At 45.1% G+C, this 18,428-nt stretch overlaps 1 protein-coding gene across 1 annotated transcript in view; it reads right to left on the bottom strand.

Annotated features, from left to right (window-relative positions):
* Positions 1 to 18,428, bottom strand: part of LOC126334534 (DNA topoisomerase 3-alpha-like) — a 178,414-nt gene that overhangs the window by 112,182 nt on the left and 47,804 nt on the right. Inside the window, exons 6-7 of the mRNA XM_049996890.1 lie at positions 15,745 to 15,920; positions 5,297 to 5,477 (exon numbers count right to left, since the gene is read on the bottom strand). Coding sequence (XP_049852847.1) covers positions 5,297 to 5,477; positions 15,745 to 15,920 — 357 coding nt within the window. The remainder of the gene's footprint in view (positions 1 to 5,296; positions 5,478 to 15,744; positions 15,921 to 18,428) is intronic.

Here is an 18,428-nt window from a genome sequence, read left to right as displayed (position 1 = left end):
GAACAGGGTACACAGGATGGTCAGGAAATTGGCAAATGGTGACTACGTAAGAAACCAGGAGCTGGCTCCGTCATATTTGTAGGGGGGGAATCCCTTCTTCTGCATGGAGGCTGTCAATGGGTCTAGTGCAAAAGGCACCAGTAGCTAGATGCAGCCCACAATGGTGAACAGGGCCAAGTAGTTTCAGAGTGGAAGGAGCCACTGAGTCATAAACCTGACTACTATAATCTAGTCTGCACAAAACCAGGGCAAGATCAAGATGGAGAAGAGTGTCATGGTCTGTACCCCAAGATTCATGGGCCAGTAGGCAAAGAGTATTAAGCTTCCACTTGCATTTAGTCTTTAGGTGGCAAGCATGGGGCAGCCACATCAGCTTTTTATCAAAAATAAGGCCCAAGAAATGGGACTGTGCTACAATATCGAGGAGCTGGTCGCCTAAATAAAGTTCTGGATTGGGGTGTACTGTGCGTCGATGACAAAAATACAGAACCTGCATTTTGGAGGGACAAAACTGGAAGCCATGGGAGAGAGCCCATACAGAGGCCTGTTGGATGACACCTTGGAGCCAGAGCTCAGCAGATGCTACGGAGTGTGAGCTGCACTACATGCAAAAATCATCAATGTACAAGGCTGGTGTAACCACAGGCCCAACAGAGGTTACAAGCCCATTGATGACTATGAGGAAGAGTGTGACACTTAAGACAGGACCCTGTGGGATACTGTTCTTCTGAACCCGAGGGGAGCTGAGTGAAGTGGCAACTTGAACCCAGAAGAGCTGGTGGGATAAAAACTCACAGATAAACATCGGATGGGGACTGCGAAAGCCCCAGTCGTGGAGGGTAACTAAAATGTGATGGTGCCAAGCCATGTCATATACCTTATGTAGGTCAAAGAAGACTGTGACAAGGTGCCATCGGTTAGTAAACGCCTGTTGGATTGCTGGTTCCAATCTGAGTAAATGGTCAGTTCGAGATCATCCTTCCCAGAAGCCACACTGATTCAGGTACAAATGGCGCTGAGATTCGAGTATTCAATGTAATCTGAAGCTGACCATCCTCTCAAGCAGTTTATAAAGTATGTTCATCAGTCTAATCGGGTGGTAGCTGTTGAGAGAACCCAATGTCTCTCAACATTGGGTTCTCCCCAGGCTAAATGATGCGGGGATAGCTATACTGTCTCGCAATTGCAATGGGTAAGCACCCGTGAGCCAAATGTGATTGAAGACCTTCCGGAGATGTTGCATCTGGGTAATGTCCACATGTTGGATCAGCCAGTTGTTGTAGAATCCAGGCCTGGGGTCATGTCATATGAAGAGGTAAGAGCCTGCAAGACTTTCCATTCAGTGACGGGTTCATTATAGGGTTTAGTGTGGTGCGGGTTGAAACAGAAGGGGTCTGTTTAACTCAGCGTTTCTGCCAGAGAAAGGCAGAGAGATAGGAAGAGGATGCCAATTCCGTCGCAAAGTGTGTCACGAGATGTTCTGCAAGGACCAATGGATCAGTGCACAAAGCATCTTGGACGTTAAAAGCCTGGATAGTTGACTGTCGCTGGTGGCACAGGAGGCTAAGGAGTTTGGACCAAACCAGCGATGAAGAGGCATATATCCCCAAAAAGGAAACATAGCACTCCCAGCATTTCTTTTTACTCTGCTTAATAAGGTAATGAGCCGTAACACAGAGATGCTTAAAAGCGAGGAGTTTGGTCTGTGGAGGGTGTCATTTAAACTGCTGCGGCGCCTGTCGGCAGTCCTGGATAGTGGCTGCTACGTCCTTGGTCCACCACGGTAGTGATCGACAATGAGGGGGACCTGCGTATAGGGGGGAAAGCAGTGCCAGCAACATGAAGAATAGTTGCAGAGATGCCCTGCATGACCAAATCAATGGAATTCGAGGGGAGGTGTCAAAGTGCACAGCAGACATATATAAAGGGCAATTGGGCCTTTGGAACGCCAACGTGAGGGCTTGTCTGTCTGCCTGCTGGCAGCAGGGGAATGATAGAATCACAGGGAATTGGTCACTGTCACAAAGATCATCATGGAGTGCCGAATGTAGGGAAGCCACCAGAGCAGAGGAGGAAATTGTGGGATTGAACTGATAGCAGCAAAGCTGCCATGAGTGGCACAGAAGGGGATAGGGGAACCGTCATTGAGGAGACAAAAATCAAAATCTGTAATAAGTTGGTCAGTTAGGGGACCCCTACCCATTGGAGTGGCACTCCCCACAGGGGGTGGTGGGCACTGAAGTCCCCAAGGAGGAGAAATGGGGGCAAGAATTACTGTAGACAGTTCAACATAAGGATGTGGCCTAACTGGAGGGAGGTAGACATTGCAAACTGTGATTGCTGGAATCATTTGCACTCTAACCACTATTGCTTACAGGTTGGTACGAAGGGGTATCCATTCACTAATGACATCTGAGCAAACCAAAGTGCAGACCCCTCCAGGTGCTGCCCCAGGGCAGATATGTTTCCCACAGAACGTCCAACAATCACAAAACCTTGGAGAGTGGCCATCATGGAAGTGCGTTTCTTGAAGAGCAAGACAGAATGCAGAATAGGAGGAAAAAGGGTGCTGTATTTCAAGTAGGTGACGATAGTATCTGTTGCAATTCCATTGGATTATCATGTGGCAAGAGTCCAGGTTAGGCATAAAGAAGCCGAGAGGGGGTCAAGTCACTCAGACGGTGGTTGTCACTAACAAGGTTGGGATGACATCATAAATAATATGTCAGACTCAGGTTGCAAGGGAGGAGATGGCACCTCCGGGGGCACCGAGTGGGCCTTGTCCTGGGACTTATGTTTCATCATCATCTTCTTCTTCTTCTCTTTTGGAAGTGAAGGAGAGCAGGGCACAGAAGGAGTACAGGCATCTGCAAGATCCAGAACTGAAAGAGAGTGAGTGACCTTGGGGCACACAGACGGTGCGTCTCATGGCCAAGTAGTGGTAGTAGGCTTACGGCCTGAGAGACATTGGGGAAAGTTGTCCCATGAGGGAGCCCCATCACTGGCAGGTGCTGAAGAGTGGGGAGCATTTCTTTGGCAAGGTAGGGGGAGCAGTTCCCAGACGGGAGGTCGTGGGAACTGCAGGGGAGAGGGGGATGGGGCTGGGGTACGGAAGAGGTAGGAGGGGGAAAGGATGTAACACAGACAAAAGTTGAAGAAAGTGACACTGGATGGAGTCTCATATATTTTTGGCGAACCTCAGCATAAGACAGTTGATCCAGGGACTTGTATTTTTGGATCTTCTTTGTTCACTTGTAAGCTGGGCAATCTGGTGAGCGAGGGGAGTGGCAGTCATAACAATTGACACACACAGCTGGCGGAACACAGGGGTTTCCCCTCATGGAGTGGGTGTCCACAGTCATCACACAGAGGGTCCGCCGTATAGTGGGAAGACATATGCCCAAAACGCAATCACCGATAGCACCTCATTGGTGGTGGGACATGCGGCTTCACATCTGTAGCACATAACCTTGACCTTACCTGTGAGGGTATCACCTCGAAAGCCAGAATAAATGGTGTGGTTGTCCTTGCGACCCTTCTGCACACGTCAAACAAAATGAATGCCGTGTCACTCCATGTCAGGCCAGAGTTCCTCATCAGTTTGCAGGATGCGGTCCACATGAAAAATCACTTCTTGGACTATATTCAGAGATTGGTGAGGGGTAATAGACACTGGGACATTGCCAAGATGGTCACAAGCATGAAGGGCTGCAGACTGGGCAGCAGAATTAGCTTTGATCAACAGGGAATTTGATGATATCTTACAGAGAGACTACACTTCAGCAAACTTGTCCTCGATATTCTCCACAAAAAACAATGGCTTTGTGGCAGCGAATGTGTCCTCGTCTGTCCTAGTACAAATGAGGTAGCAGGGAAAGTGTTTCATCCCAAGATGGAGAACCTGGCCATCTCCCAGGCTGTAGCCTGGGAAGGGAAGGCTGCTCAGTCGTACAAACCAGCATTCAATGATCCTTCACCATTCAAAGAAACAGCAGTTTGAGAACAGCCAGATTTTTGCAGTTTGATATGCTTCAAGCATCAAGCATCCGCTCTGATACCACCCACTCAGATCAGGGGCTCTCATCATGGGCACCACCTAGCCACAGCAAAGGGCCACCTGGCACAGTGGCTATTGCTGGGAGTTCTGATGCTCCAGGAAGACAAGCAACCACTCCATGGCATACATGGGGAGGGAACAGCTCATGTATCAGCAGTGTGATCCCCGTGTTGTCAGAGGGCTCACCAGATGGGTATATAGTAACACCATCACACAGACTGGCTACAAGTGCTGGTGACCAAGTAGAGTGGAGGGGGGCTACAGTGGGGAAGTAAGGGGGGAGAGGAATCCACATTGTAGACGCTAGGGAGGGAGTTCTTCTCCAAATGATACACAATATAAAAGAAAATTTAGAAGTGGAGGTCAAACCTCAAGAAGGGACTTAAACACAAAAGAGGATGAAAGAGAATTGGCAGGATGAACGAAATTAAAAGCAATGCAGGGAAAAAGATGGATAGCCAGTTCGATATAAATCCAAACACCAAGAGCAGGAAAGGAAGGGGAAATGAGGGATGTGCAAGAATAGGGAGGGATGGGCAGGGTGAAGGAAATGCACTCACTGAAGGAAGAATGGGTGCAATAGCTCAGGGCCCCGTGTGCGCCACACACGAACTAAAAAAAAGAACTGTGAGCCCCCTGGGAGGCTGATTGCCATTGTATAACCATGTTATCTGAAGCACATAAATTATATGAAGATATCAATTCATAAAGCTACCCTACTAATTTCACACTTAAAATGCTGCTCCTTTAGGTTTTTAAACGTGTGATCTGAGATTCCTTTGGTGTAAACAATGTTCAAATAATTTAGACGTGACATCACTTGTCAACAGTGTCACCCAGGTGGATTTGTGTGAGTTACTTGAGGTTTTTAAATGTTTACCAACAATACCATCTACTAATTACTAACAGTACAAAAGAAAAGTGGTTTCCATATGAATAAAGCATTTTGTATATTTATTTATGAAATTGAAATGCAGACAAGAAAACTAATTAGAAGCATGTTATAAGTGGAAGATATGAAAGGCAGGAAAATGAAAATAGATAGGGGAAATTATTTCCCTGGCACCTGCTCTTAGGTAAAATAAAAGGTACATCATTCGAGAATGTTCACATTTCATGAAAGAACATAATACAAACAGCAATTGCATCAGTGAGGTGTTGCTAAAAACTATGCCATAGCTGCTGTAAGCACTAACTTGGAGAAGACAATGGAGATTAAATATCAGAAAAAGGCATTACCTCCCCAGCGAGCATCTTCAGTCTGTTGTTCGACTATACTTCGTAAATTCATCTCACGTGGAAAAATGTTTGTTTCAGTTCGAGGATAGCTAATGAAACCTTGGGTATACAGTTTCTCGGCAATTTTCATAGTATCTCGTGCATTGAGTTTCAGTTTGCGAGATGCAAGCTTCTCAAGTTCCTAGGACAGGACAAACACGAATAACAAACATTAAAAGTTCTTAAAACTATACGTTATTTTGATGCATCTCATTTGAAATTATAAATATTACAAATGTATTTCACATAAAACTATTAAACATCAAACAGGTGAGTTGACTGTGTCACATGTCACTCTTCAAATCTATTCGTATTTCAAAATTATTATAAGAGGGCAATCAGAAAGTTTCCATTTGAGGGTGTTGCTTCAGCATATGTGTAGTGTAGTGCAACTCTCGTACAGGTAAAAACGCACCGACAGGTAGCCAAGGGATTAGTGTGGCATTCATATCTTTCCAATGTGCATGTGGTAAATACGTAAATGTGAACTGTGGCAACCATATTATCAAATGCATTCAAACAGGACCAAAGTGCTGTTATTCTTTTCTTGGCTGCCAAAGAACAAACACTGGTAGACATCAATCAGAGAATGTAGAATATGTATGGGACAGCATGTTGGTCAAAACCCACGATGGTGGAAAGATGCATCAAGTTCCATGCTGCTCAAAAATTGACACAAGACACTGGTTGATCTGGCTGGCCATCCTTACTTAAGTGGGGAGGCACTCGAGCACCCACCCTATAGTCTGGAGCTCTCCCCTTATGATTACCATGCTTTCATCCCTTAAAAAAGGCAATGAAGGGTCAACAATTCCTGTTGCACAAGGATGTGTAGCAGCCAGTTACGGACCATGCAGCAGGACACGGTGTTTTACCCAACAGGTATCTTCAACCTGGTATTTCAGCAGGACGATTACCTCAATGCTTATGGCAATTTTGCCTGATTAGCATACCGACTCTGTATTGTATGGCCTTCAAACAAAAACTTTTCGATTGTCTCTTATATTATTGTTGTTGTTATTAATACTATACTAGTTTCACTAGGAGCTAGTTTATCATTAAAACTAACAGTAATTCATAAGATAATGTCATTAGATGTTACAAGAGTCATACTTTGTTTTTAATGCAGTGACTGTAAAGTACACCATGTGTCAGATGGTTGAAGGAGTGTGAGGTGTTAAGCAATCTGCTTTTTATACAAAAATACTTCCTCCAAAACAGCAAATGTGTTTGTTACATTCCAAGACATATCACTGAAATCTGGCTCAAAAATTCTTTATTTATTTTGGAAATTTGTATTTCACTTTAATTACTGCCCTCCTTTGCACCAAAACCATGCCTCATACTTAACTGAATTTCTCTTTGTTCCACAACAATTCTCTCTCATTTCATCTCAAGGTGTAATTTACTTCCAATAAACTATATATTCATCCACAAACTGTACATTAAGAACATGACAAGACTCATTCCCAGTGATTGCAAGATCACATGTCTTGTGTTATGCATTCTGAGGTAGGTTTCATACCTATGACACACACTGTCAATGTGACACTATGCTCTCTGTTATAAAGATAAGGCTCCATCCATGCACAAGGGATACCACTGACGACACAAAACATCAGTTCACCAAGTAGAATTTTGAGCTCCACAAAATCCAAGGATTTTGCAAGGCCATTAAATACACCAAATGGGTAATTTTCCTTGTTCAGCTCTGCAAGGACTTCATTTATGATGTCATGTATTGCATCTCTGTACAAAATCCTTTACAAAAGCTGAGATGAGACGCAGTTACAAGGTTCTGCCCAGATACATGAATCAGTCTGCATTCTATCTTAGGCAACTTACTGAAAAACTTTTGGAAAGACTGGAAGGAGTAACATGAGCCTGTAGAGTGAGACGCCTTGCTCACCTCCAGTTTTATAGATTGGTGTTGCTACAGGATATTTTAGACAGCCAGAAAATGTATCTGAGTGAATGATTACAAAGGTAACTTAAGAGTAGTTTCATCAAGTCAGTATAAGATTACCAAGACAGCTTAAGGGCAGCCCTACCATGTCATAACAAGATTTTAATACTACGTTACATACAAACATCAGCATTCCCAGTGAAATTATTTGTTTTTAGTGGACTGATGAATGTTTTAATCTTATTACAGGTTATGTTATTGAAACAAATCTTTATTGGTGGTGCAAGCAAATGATTTGAATGGCAGAGCTCTTTCGTGCCACTTGGTTTCATATGGATATTATTTTTGTTTGTTTCTTGTTTAGTATTGTTCCAAACTGTTTTGTCTTATTCTTAGAGTGTTTTATTGTCTGCTCAGCTTTTATAATACATAATGAGGATTTTACAGTAATGGTTGTGATGGAATTTGAATTCTTGACGACAGCTTGTTCTCAGAATCAGATCTCTTCCTTGCACAATGTACTTTAAGAATAGAGTCCTTGCCCACGTTCAATTTTAAGCACTGCTGGAATATGTTTAACAAAGAGTTAAATATCCATCTACACTACCTGCTTTATAAAACTCTTCCCACTGTTTGTAGTATAACATGGATTATTCATGAGTATAACATATATTCACACTGGCAAAAGATGGCCATTCATCTTATAAACATTTTATGTAGTGTATACAATCCACTGTGTGCACACCAATCTGTGATTTGTGCTGATTGTATGTACCTGTGATGTAACATAGTAGGCGCAAAGTGTGGCATTGTGAGCGCAACGGCACTTGCTGGATGTGGGAGTTTACGCCTTGATGATGCCCCTTGAAGTTGTCATGAACACACATACACACACTGGAGATAACACAGCATGTTCTTTCCATAATTTATCTCTAAAACCTGTGATCAAGTCGGTGCTAATGATTCTATAATAAAATATTTTTATATTATGATCTACATCTACTTCTACATGGATATTCCACAAATCCCACTTAAGTTCCTGGCAGTGGGTTCATCGAACCACCTTCACAATAATTCTCTATTATTCCAAACTCAAACAGTACGTGGAAAAAGTGTATACCTATACATTTCTGTGCGATCTCTGATTTCTCTTATTTTATTATGACGGTCGTTTCTCCCAATGAAGGTTGGCGTCAACTAAATATTCTCACATTCGGAAGAGAAAGCTGGTGATTGAAATTTCATGACAAGATTCCGCCGCAGCGAAAAATGCCATTGTTTTAATTATTTACGCCTCAAATCTGGTATCAGGTCAGTAATATTACCTCCCTTACTTCATGATTATACCAAATTTGCTGCTCTTCTTTGAACTTTCTCAATCTACTCAGTTAATCCTATCTGGAAAGGATTCCAGACCGCATAGCAGTACTTTAGAAGAGGACATACAAGTGTCAGTATATCAGTAGCTGGTCATTGCATCTTATTTTTAACATCTGGTCATCATAGTCAGATAAACTATTGTTTGTTGGTTTTACATCTAAATCACGGAGAGTAATTAGGTCTAAAAACAATTTTTCAACAGCTGTTGCACTTCACACTTTGATTCCCGTAGGTAATTTTATAGTAGCAAATAACCCAAGCTGTACAACAGCACTAAGTTTTCTTGACAAGTACCAAAGAAACAAGATAACTAAGGGCTCTGAAACATGAATTGTTGGAATGTCCAGGCAGTTCATTAAATTTGGTACCCTCTGACATTCCATCTACTTGGCTACACCAAAGCCACACATCACCGAAGTTTTCGCTCATCTCTGATTTTTCCACATATCCACTAATCCTATATCCCAGCTGAAAGAAGTAGCAGTTGAGGAGAACATGGTTGGAGAAAAAGGAGTGGAAAAGATTAAAGGGCAACAGATCACCAGGTGAATCATCTTGTTACACTTCATGGATTATCTCAAATATTTAGTCTCTTAAAATATCTATTAGTTGAATACTGACAGTTTTTTGGCCCTCCTGATTTGATGCAGGCTGCATAAATGATAGAAGAAATCAGAACTGGTCAACAAGGGCTACAAAATAAATATTGTGATTGGTTAGAAAACTTAACAAATTGTGTGTGTGTGTGTGTGTGTGTGTGTGTGTGTGTGTGTGTTTGAGGTTTACGGGCGCTAAACAGCGTGGTCATCATCGCCCAAACGCATAAAAACAGGAACACATGCAGTGATGGGACTAAGACAAAACGTGAACAAGGAGAACAGCTAAGAGAGACAGACCTGATGCAGTTCAAAATCCTCACATACACAGGCAAAACAAGAGGAGAAGGAACACACTAAATTAAGAAAGGAAACACAAGGAAAGGAGAACAGAAATCGAAGGGAAACAAGATGGTAATCGTGACTGGCGGACCTCTTACCTAAAACCTGGGTGAGCCAGTCACCCAGCAGCACATTAAAACCCTCTCCCTAAAATCCGAGGCAACAAATTGGACAGGACACAAAACCGTAAGACCTTAACCACAGTCGTTGCGTCGTCTTGCAAAATAGAGGGCAAATCCAGTGGCAAAAAAACCACCGTCCTCTGGTCAGAGAATAAAAGACAATCAAGTAAAATGTGGCAGACAGCAATCTGGACGCCACAAGCACTGCAGATTGGGGGGTCCTCCCGCGGGAGTAAAAAACCATGCGTTAAGGGACTGTGCCCAATGCGGAGGGGAGTGAGGAGAACCTCATTCCGCCTGCATGACTGGTAGGACGTACGTCATGGCCGCATAGTGGCCTTGACCAGACGCAGCTTATTGTCACCAACTGCCAGCCACTCCTCTTCCCATTGACGCATAACATGAAAACACAAAAGGGAGGTAACAGCATGGAGGGGGACGACACATTCAACAACGTGAGGGAGGGAACATGCATCTTTGGCAGCCACATCTGCAAGTTCGTTTCCCCTAATACCCACGTGCCCCGGCACCCTGCAGAAAAAAACCTCCTTCCCCTGCCGCTGCAGGTGGAGTAGGGCATCATGGATGTTCTGGACGACCGGATCCGCTGGGTACAAGTGTTGCATGGTCTGAAGGGCACTCAGGGAGTCAGAGCAGATGAGGAACTTAAGACTGGGTACACATCTCATCTGCTCCAACACCCGCAAGATCGCAAACAATTCGGCATCAAAGATGGTAAACGCTGCAGGAAGCCGTAACTTGACGACTCGATCAGGGAAAACAACAGCACAACCAACAGAGTCCGGCTGTTTAGAGCCATCCGTAAATACAGGTACATGGTCCGGATGCTGGTTTAAAATATCGTAAAATAAGAAGGTAAAAACAAACGCTGGAGTGCAGTTCCTCCGGTTCTCCGACAAGTCTAGCAGGATGCTGAGCCTCTGGAGCAACCAGGGAGGCAGGCGGGTAAAACCTTGTTGTTGGGGGGCCACACGATCCACACCAAGGGACTCAAGCAAATGCTTGGCACGAATCCCAAATGGTCTCGTTGCCATGGGACGACTGGAAAAAGAGATGTTCCATAGGCGGTCGGGCAATGGTAGGGTACGCAGGGGAGGTAGGACAAGCAAGGAAATGACACACCCGTCGCACCATGAGGAGTTTCCGCCGGATGGCGAGCGGCGGTTCCCCTGCCTCAGCACACAGGCTGGGGATGGGACTGGTACGGAAGGCACCAGTGGCCAGCCTGATACCCTCATGGTGTACTGCGTCAAGGATCTTCAGATACGAAGGCCTTGTTTACCCATACATGGTGCAAGCATAGTCAAGACGCGATCGGACGAAAGCCCTATAAAATTGCAGCAGACGCGCCCAATCTGCTCTCGAGGACCAACGGCTCAGACACTTCAAAATATTCAGTGCCTTCAGGGCCCGCACCTTGAGGTCTTTAAGGTGAGGCAACCATGACAGCTTGGAATCAAAAGTGAGGCCCAGGAACCTCACAGTGTCTCTAAAAAGGAAGAACGGTGTCCCTCAGACGCAATTCAGGGGAGGTAAAAGTACGCCGAGAACGATTAAAATGAACACACACAGATTTGTCTGCAGAAAAGGTAAAACCCGTCTTTGCAGTACATGCCTCTAAGCACTTTATCGTAAGCTGCAACTGCCGACTAGCAGTGACAAGACTGGAGGAAGAACAGAAAACAGCAAAATCGTCCACAAACAAGGAGCATTAGGCAGGACTCTGGATAGTGGACGTGATACTGTTAATAGCGACGGCAAAGAGGGTGACACTTAAAACGCTGCCCTGAGGAACACCATTCTCCTGCATGTACAAATCAGATAGCACATTACCAACCGCATACCGAAAGAGGCGGTGAGAAAGAAAGGACCGAATGAAGAGGGGGAAATGGCCACGAAAGGCCCACTCATGGAGTTGATTGAGGATAAGGCGGCGCCAAGTAGTGTGATACGCCTTATTAATGTCAAAGAAGACACCTAGACAATGCTGGTTACGTAGGAAGGCCTGCTGGATGGTGGCCTCAAGCAGGGTCAAGTTGTCTATAGTGGAACGACATCTCCGAAAGCCACACTGAGATGGGCTAAGGAGCTGCCTGGTCTCGAGCAGCCAAACCAGATGACGGTTGACCATTCGTTCCAACGTCTTCCCAACACAGCTCGTCAAAGCAATACTTCAATAACTACTGGGATGCGTTCAGTCCTTCCCTGGTTTGAGGAGGGGAATCAAAATCGCCTCCCTCCACAAGTCAGGGTACGTGCCGGATAACCATATCATATTAAAACAGTTCAGGAGAACTTCCTTGGATGGCAGCAACAAGTGCCGCAGTATGCTGTACCGGATTTGATCATGACCAGGTGCAGTATCATGAGCCACAGACAGAGCCGAATCCAGTTCCCACATTGTGAAGGGGCAGTTGTAGGGTTCAGAATTTAGAGACCGGAAGTCCAAGTGACCCCTCTCGATGGCAGTGCAGTAGTGGCAGAAATCTGGATCACAGTTAATAGTGGCGGTAGAGTCCGCAAAATGCATGGCCAGTGTCTGGGCAATGTCTCTCAGTGCCGTGAGGAGACATCCCTGATGCAGCAATGCCGTGATAGGAAGTTGGCTGTGTTTTCTGGAAATCCTCCTGATGGCTTCCCATACTTTCGTAGAACTAGTGGAGTGAGAGATGGAGTTCAAGAACAATTGCCATGACCGTCGTTTGCTGTCTTTAATCACTCGCCACACTTTGGCCCTTGCCACCCGAAAGACCGCAAGATTGTCAGCTGAGGGACGGCACTTGAAGAGGTGCAGAGCTGCACGGCGGTCTCGGATGGCTGAGTGGCACTCAGTGGCCCACCAAGGGACAGGACGCCTCTTGGGATGACCAGATGACCATGGGATTGACAATTCAGCAGCATGAGAGATCACGGCTGTAACATGGTCTACCCATTCGTGGACACTGGCATGGTGTTCCAAAACAGCCAGTTGGCTGAAAAGTGTCCAGTCGGCTCTGCAGAGGTGCCACCGGGGCGGCACTGGTAATGCCACAGCCTCATCCAGGAAGCGAATCCAAAGGGGGAAGGGGTCACTAGGATGGAGGTCAGCAGCAGCCTCCCACAGATCAGAATCTGCGAGTGCTGAAGAGCAAAAGGAAAGGTCAATAGCCGATGACGACCCGGAAGCAGTACAGAAAGGAGTGGGAGCACCAGAGTTGAGGATGCACAGTTCTTCAGACATCATGAGGCTTTCCAGAATGCGACCCCTGGGGCAAGTAGTCAGAGAGCCCCATAAGGCATTATGAGCATTGAAGTCCCCCAGAAGAAGAAATGGGCGGGGAAGTTGGCTAATAAGGTCCGTGAGAGCCTCGGAGTCTATCGCATCCTGAGGCGGTAAATAAACTGAACAGACTGTGAGCCTCCGACTCACAAGAATGTCAACTGCAACAGCTTGCAAGTCGGTAACAAGAGGGAGCTAAGATGAGGGGTGCATGTCACGGACAAAGACCGAAACACAACCCTTTGCCCTTTCCCTCGTCAGATCATCTTTTCGATATACGGTATAGCCCCGTAAAGAAGGAGCATCAGTGGCCCAAAAATGTGTCTCTTGGAGACATAAGCACAAGGGGCACTCTCGTACGAGGAGTTGTAATTTGGCCACATGTGTCCTGAACCCATTCAGGTTCCACTGTCATATGGGAACCAGTGATCAGGGTGGCTGAACTGTCACCCTGCCTCTGTGCTTTGGAGGTGAGCCCGTACTGGCCGGAGATTTATTCCTGGGGCAAGAAGATCACCCCCGGTCGACATCAATGTCCATAAGCTCCGATGACGACCCACGGGAGATGTCAGACAGTACGATGGCCTTGTCATCAAAGCGACCCTGACTAGTCTCCTCAGGTGGCAAAACCTTCACCTTCGGTGTCTTTGTCTTGGGGGGCTTAAAATGCAGAGCCTTGTCAACAGTTGGAGCTTTACTCACCTGGGCAGAAGGCGCCATATGGGGAGAGGCAGGAAGTACCCCAATGTCAGCAACCACGGCCTTGTCCGACGTAGCGGGGAGAGCCGCAGGTTGCAAAACAACCGCAGCAGCACAAGTGTACTGGCAAGTGCAGGTATTAGTGCTAACACTAGCAACCTCCGTTTGCATAGCAACAGTGGCCATTTGTACCGGTTTTTTGAGAGCGGAAGCGAAAGATGTTGAAAACGCAGGAGGTTGCATGGCCTTAAAGAGCTTCTTGGCCTCACCATAGGGGATGCACTTAGATGTTTTGATCTCCTGTACCTTCTGTTCTTCGTGATAGATAGGGCAGATCCGGCTCCAGACAGGGTGACTTCCAGAGCAATTCACGCACTTCACAGGCGATGAACAATCGGCTCCGTCATGGGCAGGCTGACCACATTTACCATAAGTGGCTATCCCATTGCACCCCAACGTAGTATGCCCAAAGCGCTGACATTTAAAACAGCGCGTTGGGTTGGGGAAATATGGCCGTACTGGCAAACGTAAGAACACCGCTTTAACATGCTCTGGGAGTCTCCGGCAACTGAACGTGAGAATAGATGAGTCAGATTTGACGAGGTCCCCATCGACTCGTTTCATAATATGCTGCACGTCAACAATACCTTCGTCAGCCCACTCAGATTTTAACTCGTCTGTGGGGATATCCACCAAGTCCCTACACGTCACAATACCCTTACTATAATTCAAAGTGGAGTGGAGCTCGGTCTCGATAGCATACTCTCCTAGACAGGTTGCTTTCCAAAGGGAAGCGACTTGACGGGAACTAAAAGTCTCAACTAACAGAGTCCCATTGCACAGTCGCTTCACAGAATTCAGTGTTCCTGCAATTCCCTCAAGACCCTTGTGGATGTAAAAGGGAGAAACCCTCTCAAAGCTACCCTCCTTCCATTTAATAATCAAAAACACATTCTGATTATCAGCATGTGCTCCGTTACGACAGTCTGTTAAATCTCTAGCAACACCAGCCGCTGGAGGACTCGCAGCGCGCAGCCACTTTTTCAATGACGTGTGTTTTCCTACCAGTGACCCACCCAAGCCACTGGTAGGGGGAAATGTAGAGGTCGAAGGGTACATTGCGGTCCCACGAGCAGCTAGGGAACTAAAGGTCCGCTCAGACAGAGCCCCGCGTGCCTGAGTAAGCCTTATACAACTGGGGTGCGGCAGGTGCCACAGAGGTTGCCCGCTTGCGACTGTTCCACCCCAACAGCCATGCATCTTATAGGCGCAGAGCACACCGAAAGATTGAGGGGTTTTTATAAAGGTTGGCCTTCCTCGCAATCCAGGCGGTCAAGCCAAGATTACCATTCCCCACAGCACACAACATTTCACCGCCGCACCGTACGGTGGTCGTTGAAGCATGTCCGGGGGTTACGGTGACAGGAGACTGGCGGCACTGACCAGTCCCCAGCTCAGGACCCCGGGGTCACCAAGCCCGTACTCAGCAAGTGAATGCTGAGCCCCTGGGGGCCGTAACAAATAATTTTTAACCTTAGAATCAGAGGGAAATAGTTTTGAGGGACCATTTACCACTGTAGAAGTGTTATTATGCAGAGGTGGTAATAGTGGAAAAGTGACCCAATGCAGTACAAGAAAACACCAATCCACAGGGGAATTAAATGTTGCTGCTTAGTGGCAACAATGGAATCATCACACCACAAAACTGGAGGAAATTTATGGTTTACCTTTCCATCATGGTATAACTCAGTACAAATTTACAAGAACATTGTCAAGATAATGGTGATGGTGAAGGTCATGATAAGTAAGTATAACAGTCATTAAACTTCTGACCCATCAGAAACATTTTTAGAAAGATGTTGATACCCTGCAGAAAGTAATGTACATTTTGGACATAACCAGTTCTGTATATCAATCTTTATCCATGTAAACAACACTAAATACTACCAACGATGTTGTTTCTGATGGAAAATTTTATAAAGAAAGTTTACTTTTCAGTGAACTGGTCTTCAAAATACAATGCTCCGATGCTTATTGCTGAACACCCTCAAGTGTTTAATAATCAATAGTAATTATTTCCTCACCACTGTGTCAAGGGGCAATGGCCTCCATTTGCTCTTTGGTTTACTCTGGACACTTTCAACGGTTGCTGTAGGGTTTTCCATGCACACTTCATACAGCACTTGGCATGCAAGCTGGTCAAAAAGACGCACTCGTTTCCATGTGAACACCACTGTCAGTTCTTCTATTGTGTGAGATACTGAAACATAGAAATGTTACTCTATAAATAAAATTAAAACCAGCACTAGAGTACAGAAAAATTTGGAAGATTTGCTATATAAAGGACTAACTCAACAATATTTTAAGATAACATTAGATTCAGGTTTCATTCCACAGATCCAAAGTGAGAAGATTCTCATGGGTGTGGAACATGCCAGAAATACATGGAACATTAAACAATGGAAAATCCAGGATGGAATGTAACAATATCAGAGAAGGAAAGTTGCTACTCACCATATAGCGGAGATGCTGAGTCGCGATAGCCACAATAAAAAGATTCACACAATTAAAGCTTTCGGCCATTAAGGCCTTTGTCAGCAGTAGACACACATACACACACACACATAAACGCAACTTGCACACACATCTGCAGTCTCAGAGAGATGAGACCACACTGTGAACAGCAGCACCAATGCATGATGGGAGTGGTGACTGGGTGGGAGTAAGGAGGAGGCTGGGGCAAGGAGGGGGAGGAATAATATGGTGGGAGTGGTGGACAGCCAAGTGTTGCAGTTTAGATGGAGGGCAGGAGAGAAGGTGTGGAGGGGGAGGGGGTAAATAGTGGAAAGGAGAGGTATAAAAGAAATTAAAAGACCGGGTGTGGTGGTGAAATGACGGCTGTGTAGTGCTCGCAGTCCTCACCCATCCAGCCCCCCCCCCCCCCCCCAGCTCCCCGTTCCCATTCCAGCACTACACAGCCGCCGTCATTTCACCGCCACACCCTGTCTTTTAATTTCTTTTATATCTCTCATTTCCACTATTTACCCCCTCCCCCTCCACACATTCTCTCCTGCCCTCCGTCTAAACTGCAACACTTGACTGTCCGCCACTTTCAACATACTATCCCTCCCCCTCCCTGCCAAGCCTCCTCCTTACCCCCGCCCAGTCGCCACTCCCATCATGCACTGGTGCTGCTGTTCACAGTGTAGTCTCAGCTTTCTGAGACTGCAGATGTGTGTGCAAAAAATGGTTCAAATGGCTCTGAGCACTATGGGACTCAACTGCTGTGGTCATTAGTCCCCTAGAACTCAGAACTACTTAAACCTAACTAACCTAAGGACATCACACACATCCATGCCCGAGGCAGGATTCGAACCTGCGACTGTAGCAGTCGCACGGTTCCGGACTGCGCGCCTAGAACCGCAAGACTACCGCAGCCGGCAGATGTGTGTGCAAGTTGCGTTTATTCGAGTGTGTGTATGTGTGTGTACTGCTGACAAAGGCCTTAATGGCCGAAAGCTTTAATTCTGTGAATCTTCTTATTGTGCCTATCGCGACTCAGCATCTCCAATACATAGAACATTTTAATATAATACTCAGTTCCCTGATCATCTGTCAGGAGATCGTCAAAACATGTGAATACATTACAGTAAACTGGAACTGCTAATATTTACAGAATTAACACATTGTCAAAATGAAACATGGAGTTATGCACTTTCAATAAAATTTTCATGCACAAAATGCCTAGTCTCGACTGTTGTAACCAAGTGCTGTCGAATCTGAAATCTCACAGGCATTTTTACTTAAGCTGGTCCAATAGTCCCCACTAAAATATTCATCTACAGAGTAGAAAGAATTGCCCACCAAAAAGTCTATCAAACTCTGCTTAAGCTATGCTTCTCCTGAAACCAAGTTTTTAATTGTTGTTGACAATCTATTGAAAACATGTGTTCATGAATAATGGACTCATTTTTGGACCAACATGCATGAATTAGGTCTTTATGTGGATTGTTCTTACTTTTAGTATTGATACTATGTATTGAGCTATTGGTTGGAAATAGAGACATACTATTTGCAACAGATTTAATTAAGGAGTAAATAAACTGAGAAGCAGTTGTTAGAATACCTAGTTCTTTGAACTGGTTTCTACAGGATGTTCTTGAATTTATACTACACATGATTCTTAATACACATTTCTGCATTGCAAAAACTTTTGCTTGGTTTGATGAGTTACCTCAAAATTTGATCCAAAATGATAATAGAATTATAGTAAGCAAAGTATTCAAGTTTTTTTTTTATATTTATATCTGTTACATCTGACAGTTCCATTGCATATACAGACTTGTTTAGGCACTTCAGCAATACTTTCGTATGGCCTCCCCAACTGAATTTATTATCGAGTTGTATTCCCAGAAATTTAACATTGTCAGCCTCTTCTACCTGCATGTCTTCATATGTTATACACCTGCTGAAAAGAAATCTCTTACAGGTTCTGGATTGCATATAGTGGGCCTTTTCAAAGTTTAAGGACAGTGAATTAAGTTTAAATCAATTATTAAGATCAGGAAAAACTTTATTAGCAGCAATTTCTAAACCTGTACTTCACTTGCTATTTATGCAATGTTCACATCATCCCAAACAAAACAAACTTAGCACCTGGCAATGAAACAGACAAGAGGTCATTAATGTACATAATAAAAAGCAAGGGACCCTAGATGGAACATTAAGGAACACCACATGTAATTAATTCCCAGTCAGATGAAAACTG

Source organism: Schistocerca gregaria, chromosome 2 (genome assembly GCF_023897955.1).
Source record: "Schistocerca gregaria isolate iqSchGreg1 chromosome 2, iqSchGreg1.2, whole genome shotgun sequence".
Lineage (NCBI taxonomy): Eukaryota > Metazoa > Arthropoda > Insecta > Orthoptera > Acrididae > Schistocerca > Schistocerca gregaria.
This window is presented reverse-complemented; position numbering and strand designations above follow the sequence as displayed.